The following is a 25,172-nucleotide window of genomic DNA, read 5'->3' on the forward strand; positions in this document are numbered from 1 at the left end:
TAATGGATACTCAGGTGACAAAACCCATTTCCTTTCACATCAGCACCTTTTATAAAGGCAGGCTAGAGTCAGCAGTCTTCAATATACAGTTTGAACAAACGCAATCCCCTCTGTACATATGTGACTGAACAGGTTATGTTCTGTCAGTTAAACTCATACTGTATTCCAGTGCAGACCCTAAAGGCTGAATCATGCTTTGGCAACAAAGTTTGTATGAGAAATGTGTCTACATACAGAACTGTGTACGACGATGTTTTGCATTTATAGTTCAGCGACAGTGCATACTGTTACTATAGCAACCAGCTTCTCCTCCAACCTGTCCTTTTTGCTCACTAGCTTTGTAAACAAAACGTTTTAATTCATAAAAACAAGTAGTCTAGTAAACTAATATCCTCGCCATGGCAACCTTTTGTCTTTGTTTCTGTCAACCAATCATGGCTGCAAGACAGTTCTGATGGGCGTCTGTGACCTTACAAAAATCTGCAGGTATAGAACACCTGTTGTATTGCCGACACTCAAAAGTGTCGGCTTGATGTCAAAACTGTCATCGCGGACACATCGCAGACACTGTCGCCAAATCTTAAATCCGCCAAAAGAGTCAGTCAATAACCTCCTGAGACAACAGGTCCAAGCAGTTGTTTTGGTTTACATTTCTTTCGTCCTTGAGATTCCAGGCCCAGGAAGTTGCTCACTCCCTTACTCCCCCTCTGTCTCCACAGTGTAAAACCCTGTCTGGAATCTGTGACCACATCATCTCGCTCTCCTCCGACTCCCTGGTCTCCCAGTCGGCCCACCTGGAGGTGGTTCACCTAACTAACATCATGCCAAGCGAGGGTCTGGTAGGTAAACTTAGACTTCAGCTCATTACAACGGCAATGTAAAGATATGCTGTTAGTCACCCATAGAATCACATATAGGGGAAAATTCCATATAGATGTTTCACTAGGTTGCATCCAAATCTGTCAAGAACATTTCAGTCGCTCTGCCCACAGATGGACAAAGTAAAGATAGAAAGGCTCCTGGGAGATCACATGACCTCTGCTGTACTTTGTAGTCACACACAAAGGGAGACATCATTAGACAGAAATTAATGGACCCCCTGAAGTGCACTGCAACATTCATAATGTGGGCCAGGTGTACCAAAGAGGGCAATGGGCACACACAAATATTCACATACTTATATACACACTCTTACACACACACTCCCTCTTTCTTACATACACACACACATGCATGGACTTACAAAGAAATGCGCACACTTTCATAGTCACTCACCCACAGACACACATATTGCTGCACACACACGCATTCACACATACTCACACACGTACAAATTCTCTCGCTCACACACACACACACACACACACACACACACACACACACACACACACACACACGTGCAAACACACTTCACATGCACTAACACACTCTCACACATATGCACACACTTACATATGCACACACAGTCACGCACACACACATGCACACACACTCACACACACTCTCTCCATCTCCCTCTCTCTCTCACACACACTCTCTCTATCTTCCTCCCTCCCTCTCTCTCTCTCACACACACACACACACACACACACACACACACACACTCTATCTCCCTCTCTCTCTCTTTCACACACTCACACACACAGTTGTGTCCCTGACATGTGGCAGAAACAGGCCTGCTGGAGGTAGTGGCCCTGAAATTGCCCTGCATATTAGAACACTCCATCATGGCAGCATGGCTGGATAGCTTCCTGTTGCTGCCTTTGACAAAGGACAGACACAGACACATTTCTAACACTTTCCAAAACTTTTGAGGACATTTCTAAAATCCCAGCAAAGTTACAAACTTTAAGTTACAAATGATGTCATAATACCTGGTTAACCAATGTGAATATATTTATTCCCACATATGGAATAATGAAGTAATTTGGTTACATCAAGTTGTGTATCATCAATGTGTCACAAAATCCTCCAACTATCTGAATTATCAGGAACAAGAAAAAATATTATGCTTTATTCACATGGTATTTTGAACATTGCCAGTCACAGAGCTGGATGAGACAGCCCAACATAAGTAACAACACAAACTCAAAATGACAACTGGACAAACAAAAAACAAAAAAACAAGAAGAAAGTGATTCAATATGTCACAAAGTGAATCATTCAAATACGAATTTAGCATCGGTAAATGCAGTTTTTTTTAAGAAGATAATATCTTTATAGTATTTCAGACTGAAGTGCAAATTGAAATAAACATGAAACAGCCATACTGATTCAGTATTCTCTCCCCATCTCCCTCCTTCTCGGTCTTATCAGGGGATGTATATCAAGTCCACCTATGATGGCCTTCACGTCATCACCGGGACGACGGAGAACGTAAGTGTCCCCTTTCTCGCTATTCTTGGTGGGATGAGTCAGTCTTAATAATATCCAAGGCACTTGATGTTCAAAAACCATTCAGTGCCTCCACCCCCCTACTTTACACACACATCAACAACACCTGTATGGGACCAAACTGCACTGTAAAGAAGTCCCATATAGCACTGAACCAACCTCTTCTTTATATGTCTGGAATTCTGCTCACCCATTTATGGTTTGTTATATGTCATTAGACTTGCTGATGATACTCATGCTGAAAGCTAAGAACCACCAACCTTGGTCCCAGACTGCCAAACTTCTGGTGAAAAACTAAATTAAACTCACAAAGACCAGGCCCAGGCCTGGCAGGTAACCAGTCTCATGGTGCTCCCTATTTTTATAGAAGATGGAGGGTTGAGCTAATGCCAGTAGGAAGCTGTGTTGCGTTGGCTGTGTCATGTAAGCGAATGGGTCTCCACGGTCGCCACTCTTGTCCCCTCGTCCATGTGGATGCCCTTCCACCCTCTCTACTGCCAGAATGGTATTTTGCTACATATGGCACCCTGGGTGATACTAGCCTGGCGCTGCCAGGAAAGCCCTCCAGCCCTGGGTTTGAGGCCCATGCCAAGGAATTCCCACTTTCCCACACGCGTGGGCATCCCAACAGTCCTGGCAGGTATGAGGCTCGGAGTCTGTCGGCCTGCACCTTGGTAGCTGGGGCGGGTGATGCCAGAATTTTCCCTGGCACTCACAAGGGTGCCTCCTCACTTCTAGAAGTTTCCATGCTCTGTGAACACACCATTCGTTGGACATGGAAGTGAACAGATGCTCATAGAATAAGCAATGACGAATAAATTATTCATTACGAATCGTAGCATTGATCATATCCGCGAGCTCGTGCCCCCTTGAAATGCAATGATATAGCGACACAGTAGAGAAAGCATTATGGCGGTGTAGTCACAGTAGAGAAAGGGTTACAGGTCCGTAGAGAGGAGACACAGTTGCAGTTTCCTGAGTGGCTTCAGTCTGTAGAAATGTTGCATATGCAAGGGATGTGCACATCCTTGTGCTACTTTGCAGGGGCAAGAACTCCCTCACTTGCCCTCTCACTAATACTGAATCTGATTGGCTGCTGGTGTAGCGACTCCTGTTGCTGTGCAACTCTGCTGTTACCTGGGAGACTGCAACCCTTACAGAGGCTGAGGAGGAACGAGAGAGAGTGAGAGAGAGAGAGAGAGTGAGAGAGGTGGTCAAGTGTGACATGGCTTATACCCAATGACAGCTGTCACTCTGGCTGGCAGACTTTGACAGAATACAACCCACTCACACTCAGACACAGATGCAAATACACACACACACACACACACATACACGCATACACAAAGAAACATATACAGTACTTACGGCTAATGAGCAAAAATGTGATTTCTCCATTCAAATTAATTATACATCAGGCAAAATCCAAAGCCAGTCAATAGAGGCTGACCCTGAGATAGCACCCCTTTGCATTATCTGAGGGAAAGGCTGCTCATTAGTCATCAGTCCTGTGCAAACAGCGCTGCTGTTATAATTACTCGTCTATGGGGTGATGCCTTTATCCACAACAAGTTCTAAAGCATTCTCTGTTACAACTGCTGAACACACAGCGAAACAAAATAACTATTTAAATGCAAATTACAATTTGCCAAGCACCGTGGAGTAAATATAATCACGATTCACGATGAAACAATGAGTTGTCTAAATGGGAATATTTCTCATTTTACATCATTTATCTGATCATTGACTGACACATATGGCAGTTTTTATGTGTGGGACATTATTCTGGCACTTTCTGGAACTTTCTGAGACAACAGGTTAACGTCTTTTCTCTGTTAAATTACAAATCTCTCCTAATCTCTCTGTCCCTCTGTTGCCTTCCCCTGCTGTAACATCCAGCTATGCCAGCTTGACCAGCTTGAAAATTGAGCTGGTCATAACGTGGCCAAGCTGGTCATGAAGCTGGTCTAGCTAGGTATGGGCTGGTCAACCAGCTAGTGCTGGTAGCTTGTTTGAGCTGGTAGCTGTTTTACCAGCTGTTTCACAACATAACTTGAGTTGGTCAAACCATGTCAAGCTGGGAGCTGGTCTGAACTGGCCAACCAGCTACCAGCTGTTTCAAAACCTGAAATGTTTTTTCCAGCAGGATCTGGCTTGTGCAGGTACTGTGTGCCCCACTTCAGGCCTGCTCCGTGCTCCGTGGTGCCCCGCGAGCCTCTGACAGCCTGCCTAAAGCTTCCTTCTCGTTTCGTCTTTGGGATAAGCGGCCAATTAGTGTCGCAAAGCGGGAGCCCTTAATTAGCGACTGGGTGGTTAATACGTGGTGGGAAACAGCAGGGAAATTGCAGAGACAGGAGAGGAGGGTTGTGTGTTTGCAGATGGTAACGATAGCTGTGTTTCTTTTAATTAGCAAGCTTTCAAAGCAAGCGGAGAAATGGCTTGTGTCTTTGGAAAGAGAAAAGTGTGTGTGCATATGTGTGTGCAAGTAATTTCTGATTCAGCTTCCTTTTTATCCCCAAAAGTTTATTGGAAAGTGCCGCAAACTTTGGATGAGAATGAAAGCCTTCGGAAGTTTTCTGAAGACCAAAGTCTTCTCCTGCTATGTGGGTTTGAAAAGTAGGGGTTGGTGTGTGAGAGGTCAACGGCCTACCATTATTATGATGGGAGCTGTTTGTGTTTTGCAGCTAAACACATGCCTCACTGTGGCTTGTCACCTAGGAAGTCAAGAACACAGCCACTATAATGTGCACACATTTTATTTTTCACGGTTTCACATTTTTTACATATTATTCTTTTTGTTTTCTTTATCGATATTGGATGTTCGAATATGGGTCAGCTCAGAACAGCTCCCCAACCCCTCTCTGGTATGGACAGAGGACACGGACTTGCCCGAATGGTCAGTGGAGGTTGCTACAAACGCGACCACCAGTGCAACGCATGCTTAGAGTGTTTGGACACAGCTTTTCTCTTCGTACTCTAACACGTCGTTCTTCCGGTCTTTCCCCAGTCTCCAGCCGACCAGTGCAAGAAAATTCACGCCGGGGACGAGGTCATCCAGGTCAACCACCAGACTGTGGTGAGTGTGCCACTCCCTGGATGGGCACTGCAGAGAACACTCTTCCATGTAGCGTTAGCTGTTGGCTAACGTTAGCTGTTTGTTAGCTGTTTGCTTCTCTGCCGATGCCAATGAATTGCTTTAGTTGCAGCACTACAAGGCATTGACAAAATACATTTTCATTGGACAATATGTTTTAAGATGTTTTTAAGATGTTTTTGGAAGGATGAGGAGGGTGTCCGTCTTTCTGGGTGCCAAAAGTAGGCAGCAGAAATTGTTGAGTTATGAGACAATCGCCTGGCTTCTCGCTGGAACTTCTCACTGTACAGGAGATAGAGAGTGCTTGCCGGGGGCAGTGGGTAAATTGATTCTGTTGTGCGTTAGATGAGGATGACAGTGCTCAACACTCACTAGCAGGTAACAGACTTATTCCTTAGGAGACGTAATTCCATCATCTCTCTTCTTGTCGACCAATGGGACTGTTTGGCAATTTTCCAGAAACAAGACATGTGCTATAACAATCTTGCTTACAGTCAATGTTTTTGGTTGCTGCTCCCTTGATATTCTCTGTATCTATGCAGTGTATGCATTTATGTGTTCTCAGATTTGTCTTTTATCTGTTCTCTCTTTCCTGTGGTTGGGTATGGTATTCAAATGGTCTGACTTGAGTTGATCTATGACTACACTTAGTTAATCATCATTCGTCTTTAATCATGGACCAAAATTAGTAGTTTTGTCCAAAATCAAGAACAATTAGTCTGTGAAATATGATATATGGTCTTAAAAGATGCAAGCAGTCTTTGAGTAATGGTGAAGAAGGATACAAAGGTAAGCTGCCTTTGTGTTTGCAGTCCTTCACTGTGGTCAAGCGTGCCTTTGGCACTTTCGGTAGAACAGACTGCCATTTTAACTCTACTCTCTAATGGTCCGAGATTGATGAGTGCCTGCCCTGGGTTTGGCCTTTTCCTCTGATTGCTACTTTTTGCTCGCTGTTTGACCCAAAATGGCTTTGCATCGTGTTGGATTTCACTGTCACTTTGTAAAGTAATCCTAAGAAAAGACACACACGTATTGGCCCCTTGCCGTGTATCCATGACTCTGAGCTAATGCTGTGGACAGGTTGTGATTAATGACCCTATCCTTGAAACTCTTCCCTCACATCACCCCGTGGTGGACTGACATTATTTGGTGGACTATTTGGGGCTATGTTTTGCAGGACAACCATGCCACAGCCATTGCATGTATGCCCTGTCTGTTTTTAGCAGTACGATCAATGCCTGTTTGCAGAGAGGCAGACCTGTGTAACATTTCAACTCTGAGGGACAGTAGGAGAGGATGTTATTCAGAATCAATTGACAGAAATGCCTGTGGGAATGACTGTAGTTTGACTTGATCATGGGGATGATGTGGATTAACATTATCATAAAGCCTGTGCAGTACAATAAACACATACCTTTTAGAGTTAAAAAAAGAAATCTAAGCCAGGCGTGCACAAATCTAAGCCAGGCGTGCACGATGATTTTTATTCCAACCAATTACCTCAATTTATTTTTCTGACCACTCTATAAATGATGTTGGTTCACTCCTGTACTTGAACACACTAAAATCTTTAGGATACACTTGCAGCTGTAGCTGGTGCATATACAAATGTCTGATCAAGACATTATTTAGCTAATTAGATAACTAAGAGCAGAAGTTGGCAAAAAATCCTGAAACGGATAAGTCCTTGCTGTGCACCCATGATCTAAGCTGATTCCTACTTTCTTGGTTCCATTTAGGAAGTTTAGAACATGGTACTCAAACTGATGTATTGATGTGAATCAGACTGCTTTATGGAGCTTTAAGCTCTAAATTCATATTGAGCACAATGCAAACCTCAAAAAGAATGTCCCCCAACATGTAGCTTTTTTCCCTCAAATTCAAATGTTCCCTCAGTAGATAGTAATATGTACTGGTTCTAGAGTAGAGTATACGATCCAGGTTGCTGCTGGTCCTAGAGTATGGTACAAGATCCAAGTTGGTAGCAGTGCTTCAGCACTAGAGCCGGGCTAGACCCTGTCCCTCATTAAAAGAGGCAGGCCAGTGAAGAAAGCGAAAGTCGAGGTCCTTCACCTTCTCCAAGGTGACACACTTAAGCGGGGCATGGCCGCTCGTGCGCGAATGCGACAGACGGGGGAGGTTAGAGCGCTCGCAGAGTGTTGGCGGCCATCTTTGCTCCGGCCTGTCTCCCGGTGCTGTGGAGTGGGCATGATTGATGCTTCCTGGCCTGCTGGGCCTCCACCTGGGAGGTAACAGAACCTATAATTCTTCAACCAACTGTCACAACACCCAACCCTCCATTAGTCCGGCACAGTGTTACTCTGCTGCTGAAAAGAGACCAGCTCTCCCCAGGCTGCCCTTTCAACTGCAGAGGGACAGACAAACCAGCTCTCTTAATACAATGAGCCTGATAATAGTGGTTCTAAGGTGACTAACACGACTGCTACTACTACCACCTGTACATTACTTAACCACACACATTGCTAATGGGTGTGTAACAGTCGCCAAAGTCAACAACCAAGCTTCTTGTGACTCTGCAGGAGCTACTTATGATTCTGGGAGAGTGACTTTGAGGCACAGTAGGATACATCATGTCAATCATGTAACACTCTACTGCAGCATGAATTATTGCTGGAATGCTATAGGCAGTCAGGTGATCTTATTGTGGGGGCATGTCACGGTCCGTCTCAATGAAAGTATGTGATCGAGGGGGAGTAATTCGGGTGGACTGGTGATGGTTCTGATGGATGGTGATGGTTCTCATGTATTATAGTAGATGGGCAGGCACACACCCACACACATAGACTCACACGCTCACATGCATGTACACACATACGCACACACACACATTCAAACACACACACACGCACATCTGGACACCTGTTCTCATGGGCAAGTCAAGCCGTCTTCTCTCATGCAGAAAGATGGAGTCCTCTGTGTATTCGCTAGCAGTTGAGTCAATGTTTACATGACAGGACTCTACTTCAGAGAGGGGGAGGTACTGCTTAGAATCCCCCTTGGGTGGAAGTTTGGCTGCTAGCCCCTCCTCATGGGTAGACAGCTAGGTAAGAGTTCCATCCCAGAGGCCTTTCAGTCAGGAGTGTCTGTCATGGCTTCCTACGCCCTGCAGGGGCTGAGCTCAAATCTCCGCTGGGCACTCACTCATCCCTCTCCCTCCCCCAAAAGTGGCGATGTGCCTCTCCCACCATCGGAGAAACGGAAGCAATTGAAAATAATTAGGCTGATTTTTTTACTCACTCTGCAAGTAAGACACGGAATTCATGCATACATTATACAATTAGAGAGAGCGAGAGAACGGTGCCATCATGCATAATTAATGGAGAACGGTAAAGACACGCGGGGTGCTCGGGTAGAGATGGTTTCACCCCGACAGATGGAGGGATTTGGTCTTTTCCTCAGCGTCCACTGTCAGGTCCCCATTGAGGCCCACAGGTCTGTTTCCGTCTCCAGCTCACTGACCAGAAGGGCAGCCGAATGACACGACCCAACAGGGAGGCTCGCTCTGCTATTGCCAGACGCAACATGGCGGGCCTAGACAAAGTGCAATTTTTCTAAATGTTTCTGGAAAAAACCTGTCCACTCACACATTCATTGACTTTTTGGATGAATGGCTCGTATAAATTAATATGTTGCTTTCACCACAAAGGGCTTTTTAAAGTCAAACAGAATTGCAATTATAAAAAATCCAATAGCTTATTACAAAAGTCACAATTGTTAATATTTTAGCGTCATCGCAGGAATGCAATTATAAAAATCCGATAGCTATAAAAGTCACGTCCTTTGTTGTTATAAAAGTCATAAAGGTTATCATTTCAGTGTTATACCATGGGAATGCCTCATTGCTTCACTATTTTATCGATAGTGAGCTGTGACTGGTCCCAGTACAGTTTCATAAGGAGGGATTCAGTTCAGTGATTGAGCTGTGATTGGTCCCAGTACAGTTACATAAGGAGGGAGTTCAGTTCAGTCAGCGAGCTGTGATTGGTCCCAGTACAGTTCAATAAGGAGGGAGTTCTGTTCAGTCAATGTGCTGTGATTGGTCCCAGTACAGTGCCACAAGAAAGGAGTTCAGTGAGTGAGTTGTAATTGGTCCCAGTACAGTTCCATAAGGAGATAGTTCAGTTCAGTCAGCGAGCTGTGATTGGTCCCAGTACAGTTCTATAAGGAGGGAGTTCAGAATGAAGGTTTGGAGAAACAGCCCACTGCTCCTCGTGGAGTGACCTCCACCGTTGCCTCAGTCTTAACTCTCCCCCCCCCCCACACCCTGGGGAAGAGGCCTGACCTCGCTGTCCTGCGGGTCTGACCTCCACAAAGAAGACCGTGACAGCTCATCAGCCTCTGAACACTGGGTCAAGAGGAGCGACCTCGCGTTCACGACCATTTCGAGGCACAGCTGTGCCGTTCCCATTGCTTCCCTCTCATCTTCATCACATCTGTCACATTTCTTCCCACAGCCTCTCTGAGCATACCCGTCGAAGAGATTTGGTCTCAGGGCTATTTCACGGTTATTTTAGCCCAAATATTTAGGAAAGGTCATGGAAGGAGGAGAGCATTGCATTTACAGTGTTAAACTTCATTTTAAGTTTACAGTATAAATGCTGACTGCATCGGCTCTGGTCTTTCATTTGTTAATGAGGAGGATAGCAGTGATTGGGGAAACTAAAATGACTGAGCTACAACAGACATTTTATGTGAAATATCAGTTCAAAAATATTAGTTTTAGTTGAGTTCCTGTTGTATTCCTACTCATTGGGGCTTCCTTAAATGTTCAAAAGCACAAATCCTGTACATATAAGTAACAATTGGACTTTGCATGTACTGTATTCAAACACAAGACTTCGCTTGCGTTTAGTTAAGCTTCACATCATTCTGCAATGTCTGTTTTTTTTGTAACAGTGGACACACTTTGGAGGGAAAGGCTTTGCTTGTGTGTCAGCCGTAAACTCGCCACAATGAAACGGAACCTCCCGTGCTGCAGAGGGCGCTGTTACACGGAGTGAGAGGAGGCAGCCCAGCCTCTGGTCTGGTTGTGCTTTTTTGGCACTGTGTCTGTGCCTCTCCAGGTTGGCTGGCAGCTGAAGAACCTGGTCAACGCTCTGCGGGAAGACCCCAACGGAGTCATCCTCACTTTGAAGAAGAGGCCGCAGAACACCCTGACCTCAGCCCCCGCCCTCCTCAAAAACGTGCGCTGGAAACCCCTCGCCCTTCAGGTAACCCTCCCTTCCTGAGCTCACTACTCACCCCACCCCCTCCACTGAGCATGCACGGTCACCCCACCCCCTCCATTAAGCTCTACTCTTCTCCATCCATGCCCTCTTTACCCAGAATGCTCCACAGGCACACTGGTGCCCAGCACCCCCTCACTCCACCGGCAGTGGCAGATGTAACTGATTGGAATAATAACTACAGCATACTGTAAACCTTGCTAAGCAGACTTGTGCATCCACTGCTTGGGATATTTAACTTTTATCTGGGTTATCTACAATCACACAGTGTAGACTTATTTGAAGCTTTTCGTACATTTTGTTGATTGTAGACATTGTTTTTATACCCAGCAAATTGGTAGTCAAAACAACTATTACAATCTCCGGTACGATTCTGACCACTTTGAACAGAGGTTTCAGTAGTTTAACTGATAAGCTGGGAGAGACAGATAGGCTGTTATAGTATCAGGCTTTCTGAAATTTGGCAGCATATAAGGTTAGGTGATGTCTTGGTGTCAGGTGTTGAAATTTTGCTTATTTTGCTTATTTGGCCTAGTTTAAGGCTAAGATAAAGACATTATTGGTTGTGGTGCAAATTCTAATGGTACTGAGCTTCATCTTATCAGTGTGTTTTTATTTTAATAAGTGGATGTCATATTTGATGGCTTTCATGTTGTGTAGTCATGTTTTGAATGCAATAGTATTTAAAATGAATGAATTTCCAGTTTTCACAGTCTACACAAGGACAGGCTGTACCCAAAGGACAGATACTAATTTCAGATACTATTTGTGTTTTGTGAAAATTGGCAAAAAAAATAAAGTCGCTCTAAATCTGTTGGGGGAAAACATGAAATGATTCTAAAATTGGGCATACTCGTAACAGCTATTGAAGCTATTGAAGAAGGACCCACTTTGGATGACACATCTGATGAGAGTCTTGCGTCAGTCACAGATGACTCACCGGTAGAGAGGCCTGGTTTCCATGGTCAGAGCATGCTTCACCTATTAGAGCAGGACTGCGTTGAGGGAGTAAAGGCTGATATACACTTCAGTGACAAAGTATCGTACGACAAGAGTGTCTACAGCGGAACTGCGTCCGACGACGTTTTGTATTTATAGTTCAGCGACAGTGCGCATGGTTACTATAGCAACCAGCTTCTCCACAAACCAGTCGATTTTGCTGGCTATGTAAACAAAACATCTTCATTCAGAAAGTAGCCTAATACTCTAGGCCTCGCCACGGCAACCCTTTGTCATCGCTTCAGTCGACCAATCACGACTGCGCAGCAATTCTGATTGGAGTCTGAGACCTCACAAAACGTTTCAAGTAAAGGACACCTGTCGCTGACGCTTAAAAGTGTTGGCTTGACTTCGAAACTGTCTCACTTTTTTCCACAAAAACATCACAGACACTTTATCACCAAAGCATAAATCAGCTTTTGCTCAAACCCATCTCTCCCTCCTGTTCCCTCATCTTATTTATTAGATTAGATTAGGTTCTTTGCTATTTTCAGCATTCAAAGTGCAACTGAAGTATTCCCAAGTCTGTTTATTTATCATTTGACTTTGTTCAAGAGCAGAAGTTACCAAAGGTCACATAGAATGGGCTGTTGGGCTGTAGGTACCTTTCAATCTTTAGCGTATAGACCAAGTTGCTGCGCTGAGCAGTGCGTGTCGGCTGATCTGCACAGCATAAAATGAGCATATTAAACTCAAATTATAACATACATTCTTTATTTATTCTTTATTTATGAAAGCCAGTGATCTCTGTGCCAGTTGGGTTGCCATATTGGATGAACTGAATGAAAACCTTTGCTCAAATGAATATGTGTTGTGAATGAGCATTATGCTCTCTTCCCTGTGTGTGACTCCATTTTGGAGAAATGCATTATTTTATTCACCCGTATAGTAGTTTGTTGCTGTGGGAGTGCGACACCACATCGCTCACTGTTCTGCACAGAATTAGTCAGTATGGAGATGAGTCTGACCACGCTATTAGTGACAGCAGGGTCAGGAAAACCCCTGTCACTGGGAGGAGGTAGGGGAGAACAGAGGAGAATGGTGGTGCTTGGGAGAGGAGGGGGAGAGGGAGGGGCTATGGGCTGACATCAGAGGGTTCGATTTAAAAGGAGCTGCACGGCTGATTAAGCCGAGAGCCGGAATTTCACGGCTGCTATTTTTAGAAACGGACCGGACTAATTTACTTTCATGCAGCAAACCTGCTTTTTATTTAACCGAGGACTCACTAGTCTCTCTCTCGCTTTCTCTCTCTTTCTGTCTCCCTCTCGCTGTCCTCATTTCTGAGGTGTCAACACAAAAATAATAAGTGCGCGTTCCGACTGCTGTATACATAATGTGTGCTTTAATCTCGCGCGATATCTGTATACAGAATGAAAGCTCACGCGCTCATGAACGCGAACACAAAGTGATGCATTTTTATGTTCGATTTCTGCATCCACAATATTCTGCAGGAAAGAGTCAGAACCGCAAACAATGCCTCCAATTTTTCCTATTTTTCTCACAAATATTCCCACAGTCCCTGTGGCATTGTGCAACCGGCTTTAACATCCCCAGCCATAACACACAATGGCATTTAATACTGTGGGAAATTGTGAAAGGGCTTGCAGGACCCAGCGCTTAGTGCGAGCGAGGATTTTGCCATCTGCTCGGTTTTGTCTTTAGCGAAAGAACCGCGCACAGGTGCCAAGAAAAGAACTGCGCAGATAAAAAATTTGAAATAAAAAACAAAGGAGGAAGATTAGTGGTGATTCTGTTTCCACAAGCAGTGGTAATCCTGAATAGCTGTCAGAAATGGGCACGCTGTTCTGTTTCTAGCTTTCCTGTTTTCTAAACCCATCTGCGGGCTGCCTGCGCAGGTGTGTTCTGAATATTAATTGCGGAGCCGGGCCAGGCTCACAATATTCAATGACTTTCTTGAACGGAAGTGAAGGGTAACTATGAAGGCTATGGAGTTAAAGAGGCAGCAGCAAGCAGTGTTTGTGTGCGCGTGTGCGTACGTGTGTTTGTGTGTGTGTGTGTGTGTGTGTGTGTACATGTGTCTTCCTGAGTGCATCTGCGTGTTGCTGTGATACTGTTGATGTGTGAGAGCTATTCTTATCTGTCTTGGGGAGGAAGAACATGCAAATGAGTAGAGGGTAAACTGTACATTGGGAGAGTGGTCTACATTTGGGGGTGGACTGAACATTAGGCGGTAGACTGTACATTTGGGAGAGTTGACTGTACATCGGGGGGTTGACTGTACATTTGGGAGGGTTGACTGTACATTTGGGAGGGTTGACTGTACATTTGGGAGAGTTGACTACATTGGGGGATGGACCTTGCTTGGGGTGGACTATACAGTGTGGGGTGGACTGTTCATTGTGCATTTGTCCCTATCACTGGACAAGCAGCCTTGCAACGGGGAATGCTGGCGTGGACTGCCATGGGAACTAGGTCACACAGTGTCCTGTAAATCCATATTTGGGTCGGGAAATTGGACCTTCCAACTGTTTTTTTCCAAACATGGCATCTGTCCAGTTGCTGGACCTTCGCGAAAGCATGAACAAAGCAATTTCCCTGCATAAATCGTGCTCAGCGGAGGTAAAACCGTGGAAGCCGTCGTGACGGCACAAAATGTCCCCCGCCTCTTGCGTATCTTAGCCTTGACGAATGCTACGATCGTATCTGCAAGGACATTCTGGGCAAATAAGCTGCTCAGAGCAGGACAGGCAAATAAGCTGCTTTTTGAAAAATAGCAGTTGCAGTTAATGAGCTGGTTTCTCTTCTGAACCTTCCAGAAAGTGGGGCAGATTGTGCAGGGAGCAAACCATTTCCTCTGTGCGCCGTTGTTTTTCATTCTTTCCATGTTGTATCCCCTGTAGCCTAGCACCTGAATTCATTTTTCATAAGCAAACCCTTAAACAGTCGCACATGGGCATAAGTGTATTTTTTCTGTACTTTTTGCATGTAGGTGATATGTATTAATAATGAACAATATCTTGCTTAAACAGTTTTTAATTCGGTTTACACGTGCGTAATCATATTTATTATTAATCTCGCTGAGACATGAGGACAACATGTCTACAATCATGATCATGGTGGGCAAGGTTGCCATGTCTGTGTATTTGCCAAACATATTTGGCATACTATTATACTATCACGTTTGGCACTTGATAATAAAAATGTTAAAATGAATTTCAGAGATCAGGTGATTGACAAGTGTGGATGCGCTAACATGAAGGAAAACACCGACATTTTGGGAAATATACCTTTTTTCTAGACTTAGACGAGATGTTTGATTTAATTGTCATTTTTGTGCGTTCACTGGCTCAATTTCAATGTTAGCATAACGGGTTAGCTTAGCATAAAGACTTGAAGCCTATAGGAGTCAGTAGCCTACCTCCTGCAAAGTGAATAAATACACCTTACAGCAACTTTGAAGCTGTCTTATTTACACAAGGTATCATTTGTGTATTTGAAATACATGTGCGGGGAAAAAAAAAAAAGTCAAAACGAGAGACATTGTTTTCAGTCTTATTCTTATGGAACTGTGCAAAATCGGTTGAAAAAAGTTGTGTCAATGCTCTAAGCTTTTGCAGGGATCAAGGAAATTAGGTAGCATTGCCTGGAATCACAAAAAAAAATTGTGAGGAAGTACGGAGGGGATAAGCCTTCGGAACCAGAAGGCTATGGCTTCACATTCTGGGTGAGGGGTGGGATGAGACTCTTTTGCTCTTTGTTTCCCAAATCTATGCTGAGGTACTGAAAAACTGTATAAAAGATAATGTATGACTTCCCGGATTAGGATGTCCATTAAGAAAATAACCAAAGGTTCTCAACACAATTTCGACTGAAGAGATTAAAATGAATGGAATGTGACACCTGACCTTTTTTTCCGTTACAAGCAAGCCAAACTAATCTGTACATTTGAGCCTTAGCCAATCCAGAATATGCGTATTTATACTGAAGCAATTCAAGTTCAGTACTCTATCTTCCTCAAGGGTACAACAGCATTGTCCTACCTGGGAATCAAACGTGCAACTTTTAGGACAGCCCCCTAAAATACTACACGGTCACCTGTGTTGCCAATCCTTGCACAGTATTTTTTTACATTGTGCTAATCATATCGTATTCCTGCAAAAACATAGTGCACCGCATACCAGTTATGTTTCACGTCTTCATTCAAAGTTGGGAGTAAGACGTGTTGTCATGGGAACAGCTCATGTTTGAATGCGATTGGTTTAGAATGTGTTCAGCAGAAGATTTCTTCCCAGCACAAACAGAGGGGCGTCTAAGAGGACTGCTGTTTCATCATCCTTTTTCCAGGAGACAGTAAAGTACACCACTGAAGAGTGCCTGGGGTGAAACTCAGAAAGCGTGGGTCTGCAAATATCCCTGAAACGTAATTCTGTGCACAGTCTGTTTTCTTTTTCCGCACATGCGTCTCCTTCATGGTCCCTGAACTGAGAGCTCGCATTTTAATTCAGTGCATCTCCTGTTAAAATCATCAGCTGGACTTTGCATGAACTGTACTATATATAATACAGAACCTTGGCCTTTGGCACATGTTGAAAGAAACCTCCTTTCAATGTTAACATTTTCAGCATACCTCTGGTTGCTATGGAGTCTGCTTGCTGCGCCTACCGTGGTTGCCAAGAGACCTCTGTTGAGAGTTGCCTGGTTGCTAAGGGCCGAATCATGGTTGCTAGTGGTGGAGATGCCACTTCATATTTATCTCATATCTTTTTTGGGAGGGAGGGGTGGGGGAGCAGTGGGGGTGGTTGCAGCACGAAGGGAGGGGGGGGGGGTGTCAAGCTCATATGCATTATCTCTGAAATTAGCATAGCTTCGTGTTTTTTAAAATAAATATCCTCCTTCATTAGCATGGAGCTGCGTGTGCCATGACCTTGGGGGAAATGCCAGCATCATAATAGCATTTGTTATACACACTGTAGATTGATCGCATTGTCGTGACTTGCTTTTCAGTTGTGAAAAATAATGGAATAATGGAAGTTCCAGCTTAATTAAGACAGCTTCATTGACATTTTAGTTGGCTGAATATGTGCAAAACTACACAACAACAAGATACTGTTGCGGACCACCTTGTTTCGTTGTGAGTCCGTCTGGATAAGCGTATCATTCCTGATGACTCACACCCAAGTACTCCACGATATCTGTGGTGTATTTATAAAATGTCAATATTGTTCATGTATCGGTGCTGTCTGTGAAGCTTGGTTAATTTATTGATTTAATTGAATAAATATTGCCCCAATAGAACTGCAGTGGAACACGTCACAGTAGCAATGCCGTCAAGCTAAATTACCTAATGAATTCTCTGTCATGTCCTTGCACAACTTACTGTACGTATTTTCACTAAAAGGGGATACATGTAAAATGTTTTCTTTTGAAAAGTATACAAAAGGAAGTATAGTGTAGCATGCTAAGGTACTTTTTCCCTGTGTCCCTCTGGCATTGTGTCAGGTCCGGGGTCTCATGCAATGAGGCACATTGTGACACTCTCTGGGCAGCTGGGCTGTGGCATATAGCCATCACACCCTCCGATTCCCGGCGCCAGTCACAGCTCCCGTCAGAAATCCCCACAGCTCATCGCCGGCCGCAGTGCACGGTCTGTCTTATCATCACACTTCAGCCACATCCAGCTGTCTCCCCGGCTAACGCGTAGCGTCCTGTCAGGGGCCCGGCGGCGCCATCGCGCTCCTCCGCCACGTCGCGCGGGTTCCAGCTGGCCGGGAGCGTTCCGGAAAGAGAAACACCCGGAGATTGAAGCTTGGCCAGGCTCTAGGTTCACAGGTGTCTGGTCCTGTTGCTAGGTTCACGGCTTTACCGGGAGTGTTATATTGGCATTGCTGCTGTCCTATTAGCACCCCGGCTGGGAGAATAGCTCTGCTTCTGTGCTGTCCCTGGAGGTGGATGTAGAGGTGGTGGGGGGGATGCTTTGTTGACCACATGAGCCCTCAGTGTGCCCTTAATCATGTACTCTGTTAGTCATGAACTCTCAGTGTGCCTGTACCGTTTATCATGAACTCTCAGTGTGTCTGTACCCTGTTTATCATGAACCTTCAGTGTGTCTGTACCCTGTTTATCATGAACCTCAGTGTGCCTGTACCCTGTCTATCATGAACATTCAGTGTGTCTGTACCCTGTTTATCATGAACCTTCAGTGTGTCTGTACCCTGTTTATAATGAACCCTCAGTCCTCATGTTTTTCCTGCTGCTATTTCCACAGCCCATCTCCACCAGTCCCACCAGTAACTCTACCACCCCGACTGGCACCATGGGCGTCAGCTCTAAGATGGACGGCTCCAGCATGCACGACGTCTTCATCCTGTCTCCCGTGTCTGGCATGTATGGACCCAGGTGAAGAATAGGGTCCCTGTCAAGAAACCAACACATTTGTTCAGCCCAAACCGCACATGCATACAGTGATAAGTGGATTAACTTAAACCAGTGGCATTCCCAAGGATGCTACCAAATGCAGTTGAATACACTAGAATGGTCAATTGACAATACTGTCAATATTTGAATGCTGTCCTGAGGAACGTGCAGAATTGTTAATAATAAATAATATTCTCAGGTACATTTTGCAGCACTCAAAGCTTGTGAAATAAAGATCCCTTGAGCATTTCTATGAGGACTGGTTTGGTAAATATTTGAATAAACAACAAATTGTACACACTTTGGACAATTTTATATGAGAAACGCGGAAATGCAACCAGCAGACACTCTTTGCAGTAAGTCTCCAGAGGGTGGTGTCCTGTGTTGAATTTTACATTTTTCTTAAAGAGCTAAACAAACTCAAGTCTTTTTGAATGTGTGTAGCTGCTTTCCAACATTATTCTCAACCTAGATAGAGATGAGCTAAGAAGTCTGTATAAAATACAATACAGGTGGCAAAATATATTGTATACTTGAAAGGGAAAATGATATTATTTTTTGCTAATACAATTTCCTTCAAAAAGGGGAACTACATTGTGGTCTCCTCTGGCTTACTGGCTCACTAGCATCTAAAAAATGAGGTTTGCATTGTGAAATGCGTTGTGAAATGCATGGCTGAACCCAAACTCGCATACTATGTACGACATACTGTATACTGTATTTATACTACTTAAGCATGCTGAATGTAAAGTAAAAATCATGTTTACGCACTTGTAAAATGTAAGTGGGCCTGGTGCTACCACACAATACATAGTAGGGTTTTCCAATGTAAATCTGGATTGCAATGAATTTCAAGTTTCCTGTTTTATAAAGAATTTCAGTTATTTAAAGAATCTAAGGTATATCTAAGGCTCCGTTTATTTGCTCTATGTGCTGCTGTTGAATGGCTACAGTAGAATATTAATGCAAATACTGTACATATTCGTTTTTGATTCAGATACTTTTCTGTGCTAGATTGATCTTGCCTGGTGCAACTGAGCCAACCAAGATGACCATACGGTTTGCATTTTGTAAGAGCATTTCGTAGCATTTCACACCAGACAAGCTCAGTAAAGCGTAGAAAAGTATTTGAATCGAAAACAATGATATATTTGACCCAGGTCTGGTCCAGACCAGCCTCATTGAAATCTTTAATTTAACTATCAGACCTGAAACCTTTATAGAGTTGTATTGGAAGAAGAAAGCAGAAGCTGACATAACTTTAGGTGAGGAAACTAGCGTATTTGAATTGAAAACAACTGTGCATTTAGCCCTGGTCTGGCGAGTTCGTTGGTAACAGGTGTCCATCGCTGCTTCCCTCCACAGGGACGAGATGGGCGTTATGTCCTCCGACGACATCAACAAGTACAGCATGGGCAAGGCGAGTGTGAAGGGCTCCGAGTCACCCAGCTACTACCTCGACCACGAGAGCGGGAAGTACTTCACCCTGGTGGAGGGCGAGGGCGTGCCCCTGGGACCGGAGTACGACCGGGGTCGCTCCACGGGGGTGCGAAGGAGAGACAGAACCCCGACTCACGGTGAGGGCCCGGCACTTTCCGCGGCCACACCCTTCCTCCTCTCCCCCGGCCCCTAAAGCCTGATTTATGCTTCGGTGACAGTGTCGTATGACAAAAGTGTCTGCGGACAGAACCGTGTAAGATGACATTTCGCATTTATAGTTCAGTATAGACAGTTTGTATTGTTACTATAGCAACCAGCTTCTCCACAAACCTGTCCGTTTTGCTAGCTAATTATGTAAACGAAACGTCTTCATTCATGAAAACAAGTAGCCTCGCCATGGCAACCTTTCGTCTTAGTTTCAGTCAACCAATCACAGCTGCTTGACACTGGCATCTATGCCCGTACAAAAATCTAATCTGTCGAATTTGAATCATGTTTTTGTCTGCGGACGCGTGACGGACACTGAAGCATAAATCAGCCTTTACACTCCCGGGCTTTCACCCACTGTGCGTCGCTCCAGCATGACGGGCGACCCGCGTGCCTCCATTCCACCGCACCTCGCCCGCGGGGGGTCTCCACCGCAGGCGCGCCCGTTCCCCTCTCACCCCTCGCTCCTCTTGGCTCTGTCTCTGTGCATGCTGCGGTTCAACCGTCTCCTGGTGGCGCCCGCGGTGAGGGGGGCACGGTTCCCTCTGCCAAGCGCTGACGACAGCCATTTTAAGCGCTCCCCTCCTTGAGTAAGAAGGAGTGCTTCCTCTGAGCTCCCCTGCCGGGGGCAGGCCTTCTTCGGAAAGGGTCGTTCCGGGCCTCTGCCGGCGCGGAGATAAAGCCCTCAGGCTTTGTGAGCTGTGGCGTTTCTCATATTAACAGCCTGCCAGGGAAGTGGCGGAGGAAGGCTTCCAAGCCGGTAATTGGTTCGGCGCGGTAGGCTTCCGCTTATCTGATTCACCGGGAGCCGCGACCGGGGCCCCTCCCCACTCCCCTCTCTTGCACGCTCAGGCTCCCCCTCTTCCTCCCTTACACGCACACTCCCTCCTTCCAGTCCTCCCCATCTGTCCCTACTTTCCCTCTCCCCCTCTTTGCCCTTGGTATCTCTTCTCTCTCTCACTCACTTGCTTTCCCTCCTTTCCTAGCAACACTCAACCACCCCCCCCTTCCCCTCCGCTCTCCAAGCACGCTCTGGCTGACATGCTCCTTGGACTTCTTTCCAGGTGACCTCAGGCCAGTTTCCATGCCGACGGAGTACAACTGGATGGTGGAGACAAAGGAGCCCAATATGTACAAAAGGGGCAGCAGAGGTGGGTTCCGGAAACGGATACTGGTTCCGAAGTCGCCCCCGGAAACACCCCGCCCAACATACACCCGCCCAAACCACTTCCGACCCCCCCTTCAAAGACCCCTCTGACCCTGTGTAAATTATAGGATTCATATGATGCGGATCTGTTCTCCCTTCCCGTTGAGCTGGGGAACAGTCGGCCATTTTGTTTGTCAGTGCTTCCAGCGGATTGTGAGCCACCCTCCTCTCAGCACTCTGGGCCTTCTCAGGAAATGGTGCTTTAAACCAAAGAGCCACCTCAAACAACCGCCATTCATCCATTTCAACCATACGCATTTCTCCAAGAGCCCTACACGATCTGCTTTAGGACATTGTTTGGCGGTAGCAAAAGTTTGCTGCCCTCAACCGTGCAACACTAAAGATTATAATGGGATTATCTTTTGAGTAATCCATGGTTGGCAGTGTCACGGTGCGTGATGCAAGCATTCAGGTAAATGGAGATCTTTCCATTGCTTTCGTGCCCACAGTCGTTAGCAGGCCTCAGGGATTGGATTGTTTTTTATTTAAACCCTTATTTCCTCTAGCGGCTGGATTTAGCATAAATGACTGACTTGCTGATTACTGATGAAGCAGTCATGCAGTTACGCTGAGCCTTTGGGGAATGTCGTACCCTTATGGAAATAGATTATTGTGCAACATGCTGTATACTCCATTTCCAAGGCCATAAGAGTATATAGTACATTCATCGTCCAAAAGTCAAAACACCTATTTTGGTGTTCAAAAAATTCTTTGGAATTTGTTCTTTATGTTCTTTATCATTTTTCTTTGTTTTTGCTGTCAACTTCCATTAATCTTCCATATAGGGCTTTTGACTTGATTTTGCGGTGCATATACAGTACTTATCTATTATCCATAATTATGCTATTTATAGGTATGCCACATGATTTATTAATGTTGGGATATGGCTGTGCATTGCATGTACAGCATTCAAATGTGAACAGATTTCGATGAACAGCCTGCCCTGAAATCCAAATTGACCAAACGCACCATTCCGGGAACATCACCCAGCTCCCCTGGTTTGGAAAACTGCGGAATGGAATCCAAGGCACTTCTTGAATTTTCCATGGACATTCCTTGTAGGGTCTGGACAGATTCCAGACAGCCAGACCAGAAATGATGGGGGAAAAGGCTGTGGGCCCAGTGGACATCGGACTGATCTGGGGTCTGGCGCGGCTCTCATTGGTGCTGAGAATAACATCAGGTCTCAGGTCCTGGATCAGTCCCTCGTACCTCGTCTGTCTCCCCTCTCAGCCAATTTATTACACAAACTATCTGTATGGTGCAGGAAGACAAGATATGGAACATATCGAGTAGGACTGATGATGGAAACAAGACCATTTCTCTTATTTTTATCATTTAGTCTTTCGGAAATCTAATCAGATCTCTCTTGCGGGTTCTTACCGTTTCTTTCAGATCAACTGCAAAGTGAGGTATTGTGCAATGTACTGTCGCAGCACTGTATCTGATAACCAGTTGTTACATTTTAGTGTTTTTGTTGCTTTTTTTTGCCTTTTTTTGGCTTCCTTTATTTTCCAGCGCATGACGTCCCCAGGGCTGTGAGACCGCAGAGACTGCGCGCTGGGATCAAGCCCTTTTGAAAAAAAAGTCCACCCCACCAACAAAGTGGAGGCCAAGAATAGCTCTGGCAATTCTATATTTAATGCTCCGCCTCTGCCGGGTTTTGAATTCTAACCGCTTTCTGTGTAGGAGGGGCGTGTGTTTGTGTTTGTGTTACCCAGCCTTTCCCCCCCCTCCTGCCCCCCGTCCCCAACTTGGCGCTCCTCCACCATCTCGCGCAGGCTCGGAGCGCACAAACACACACCCACAGAGGGAAAGCGGGGTGTTTCTGATCCTTCCCTCAGCCCCCACTCGGGTTCTCCTCGTCAGTGTGTCACCCTCTCTCTCTCTCCTCCTCCCTCCCTCCCGCCATCAAACAGTCTCCCCATCAAACGGGGGGTGGGTCTTCCAGCTCTAGAGACACCGTGGGTGGAAGATCTGAGGAAGGCTGCGGGAGTAGGAAATCCCCCAAAGAGGCGCCTCGCTCGGTAAATAGGACACGGCGAGGCTCTGTTTGCTCATGACGGGGGCCCCTGCGCATCGCTGGGTTGGCTTCTCTGAACGGCAGGCGGTTCCGAACTCAACATTTCCATGAGTTTTTCCAGACCAGATTATACTCGTTTTTGAGTGGGGTTTGATGTGTGTGTGGTGTGTTATAGTAGGGTTATATAACTAGTGGTTAGGGAACCACATTCAGCACTCAGTGCCCTACTGTAAACATTTAGTTTTTTGTTGATAAAAATAAAAAAATCGTAAAATATAATCAGCAAAAACACATCTTAACATTATGTATCTGCTAATGTCTGAAATGACCCATTTTAATTTTCTTTGGTAGAATGGCCTGTTGCTCCTTTCACTTCAGTTTTATTGACTGTGGGCCTGAAAAAATGTTTCCTTCTATATCGATTTACCTGCTTTATAACTGTCTTTTACATTACATTACATTAATGGCATTTGGCAGACGCTCTTATTCAGAGCGACGTGCAGTTTACTAGACTAAGCAGGAGACAATCCTCCCCTGGAGCAATGCAGGGTTAAGGGCCCAACGGCTGTGCGGATCTTATTGTGGCTACACCGGGGATCGAACCACTGACCTTGCGGGTCCCAGTCATGTACCTTAACCAGTACAGTACAGGCTGCCCCTGTAACTTTTTCGTTCTAAATGGATAAATGACTACACATTAGAAACAGGTAAAAGGTAAAGTATTGGGAACATGGTAAATAATAGCTATGTATATTTTAATACATGCAGGTCCTTCTCATGATCTTATTTTTGAAATAGTTGGCTCAAAAAGTAATCTGCTTCCATTACATTATAGTAAGTAAACAGTTATTTAGCTGGAGCATTTACAGTTAATTTTACTGAGCAGGGGCCAATCCCCCTGGATCAATGTGAGGTTAATGGCTTTGCTTAAGGGCCCACAGCTGCATGGATGTTATTGTGGTTGCACTGGGGTTCTGGAACCTTCCAGGTCCAGATTAGAGTATCACTCTCCTCTCTCGCCCATTACATTCTATTGTGGTTTCCTCTATTTCTCCCTCCAATGTGGAATTGCCAATCACTAGAATCGTAGACCTGTCTAACTGCTGCAGCATCCGCTCTGATTTTGAGGACTGGCAGGCTGACACGCACGTCCCCTGGCGTGAGAATAGACAGCGGGCCTCCTTCTCTCCAGCTCTGCAGCCATTTTACAAAGCTCCTTTGTAGACCTGTGAGGTAATGCCAGATTTGTAGTTCTGAGAAACTGCACCAGTTGGTCCACCATAATTACATCTGGTGCAGATGGTTGACATAGCCCTGCTGACAGGGGGGGGGTTGGGTGGTGGACAGTGAGACTTGGGTCACCTGGCCTACCTGAGAGACGCTACGGCCAATTACAGTATCGAATGGTGTCATTCGCCATTAGCAACACCCCTCGTTCTCCCCCTCCTCTCTTTTCCATCTCGCAAGTACTTCATTTTTTGTTCTCTGTTTCACTGCTTTTGCTGATGACTGTAAAAAATGTGTATCCCCTGTGGGACTGCACATTTTACAAAATTGGTATTTTTGATAGTATTGAGGGTACAACCTTTTAGTTACAACTTTTACTGTCATTTCCACATATTGTGGCACCAACACTCATTCATTCTCTCTGATTCTCTGTCGGCTTTTACCAGCATGCATATTTCCAATTTTTCATCTTTTTTACAGAGCTGGAAGCATGGTCAAGAATATTCTCCAAAGTCTCTGAACAAAAAACAACATCCATTTCTGCCCCCTGCTTTCAGTCATTATATTGATAGGGCAGCGCCCTGTGCACACTGCACAGTTGTAATGTCTTTCTGCTTTAGGTACACTGCTAACAGACCTCAGTCGATGAATAGCCTATGAAAAAAAACAACAACATTATTTCCAACATGCTTTTATTGAACAAATTTCACATGAATAGCCAATCAATTCAACAGAACATCAATTGAAATAAATACTATTTATGGTATGTTGCGATGTGCTCATCGTGCGTGTTCGTATCTCGATGTCGATAAATATATGATATATCCTGCAGCCCTAGTTTCTCTTTCCTGTCTCGTTGGGGTTCTATTTCAGGTCTTGTTCTGAAGCACATTTTTAGAGTGGAACAATGTTTCATTTATTTATTTCCGCATACGAAATGAATTTAAGAAGCATTTAAAT

General features: G+C 45.0%; 1 protein-coding gene across 1 annotated transcript in view; it reads left to right on the forward strand.

Annotated features, from left to right (window-relative positions):
• The window catches only part of LOC133132719 (connector enhancer of kinase suppressor of ras 2-like), a 100,783-nt gene that overhangs the window by 48,332 nt on the left and 27,279 nt on the right, over positions 1-25,172 (forward strand). Inside the window, exons 6-12 of the mRNA XM_061248381.1 lie at positions 720-839; positions 2,317-2,376; positions 5,402-5,470; positions 10,573-10,719; positions 17,960-18,090; positions 19,474-19,685; positions 20,820-20,906. Coding sequence (XP_061104365.1) covers positions 720-839; positions 2,317-2,376; positions 5,402-5,470; positions 10,573-10,719; positions 17,960-18,090; positions 19,474-19,685; positions 20,820-20,906 — 826 coding nt within the window. The remainder of the gene's footprint in view (positions 1-719; positions 840-2,316; positions 2,377-5,401; positions 5,471-10,572; positions 10,720-17,959; positions 18,091-19,473; positions 19,686-20,819; positions 20,907-25,172) is intronic.

The sequence above is a fragment of the Conger conger genome, chromosome 7, assembly GCF_963514075.1.
Source record: "Conger conger chromosome 7, fConCon1.1, whole genome shotgun sequence".
In the NCBI taxonomy this organism is placed as follows: domain Eukaryota; kingdom Metazoa; phylum Chordata; class Actinopteri; order Anguilliformes; family Congridae; genus Conger; species Conger conger.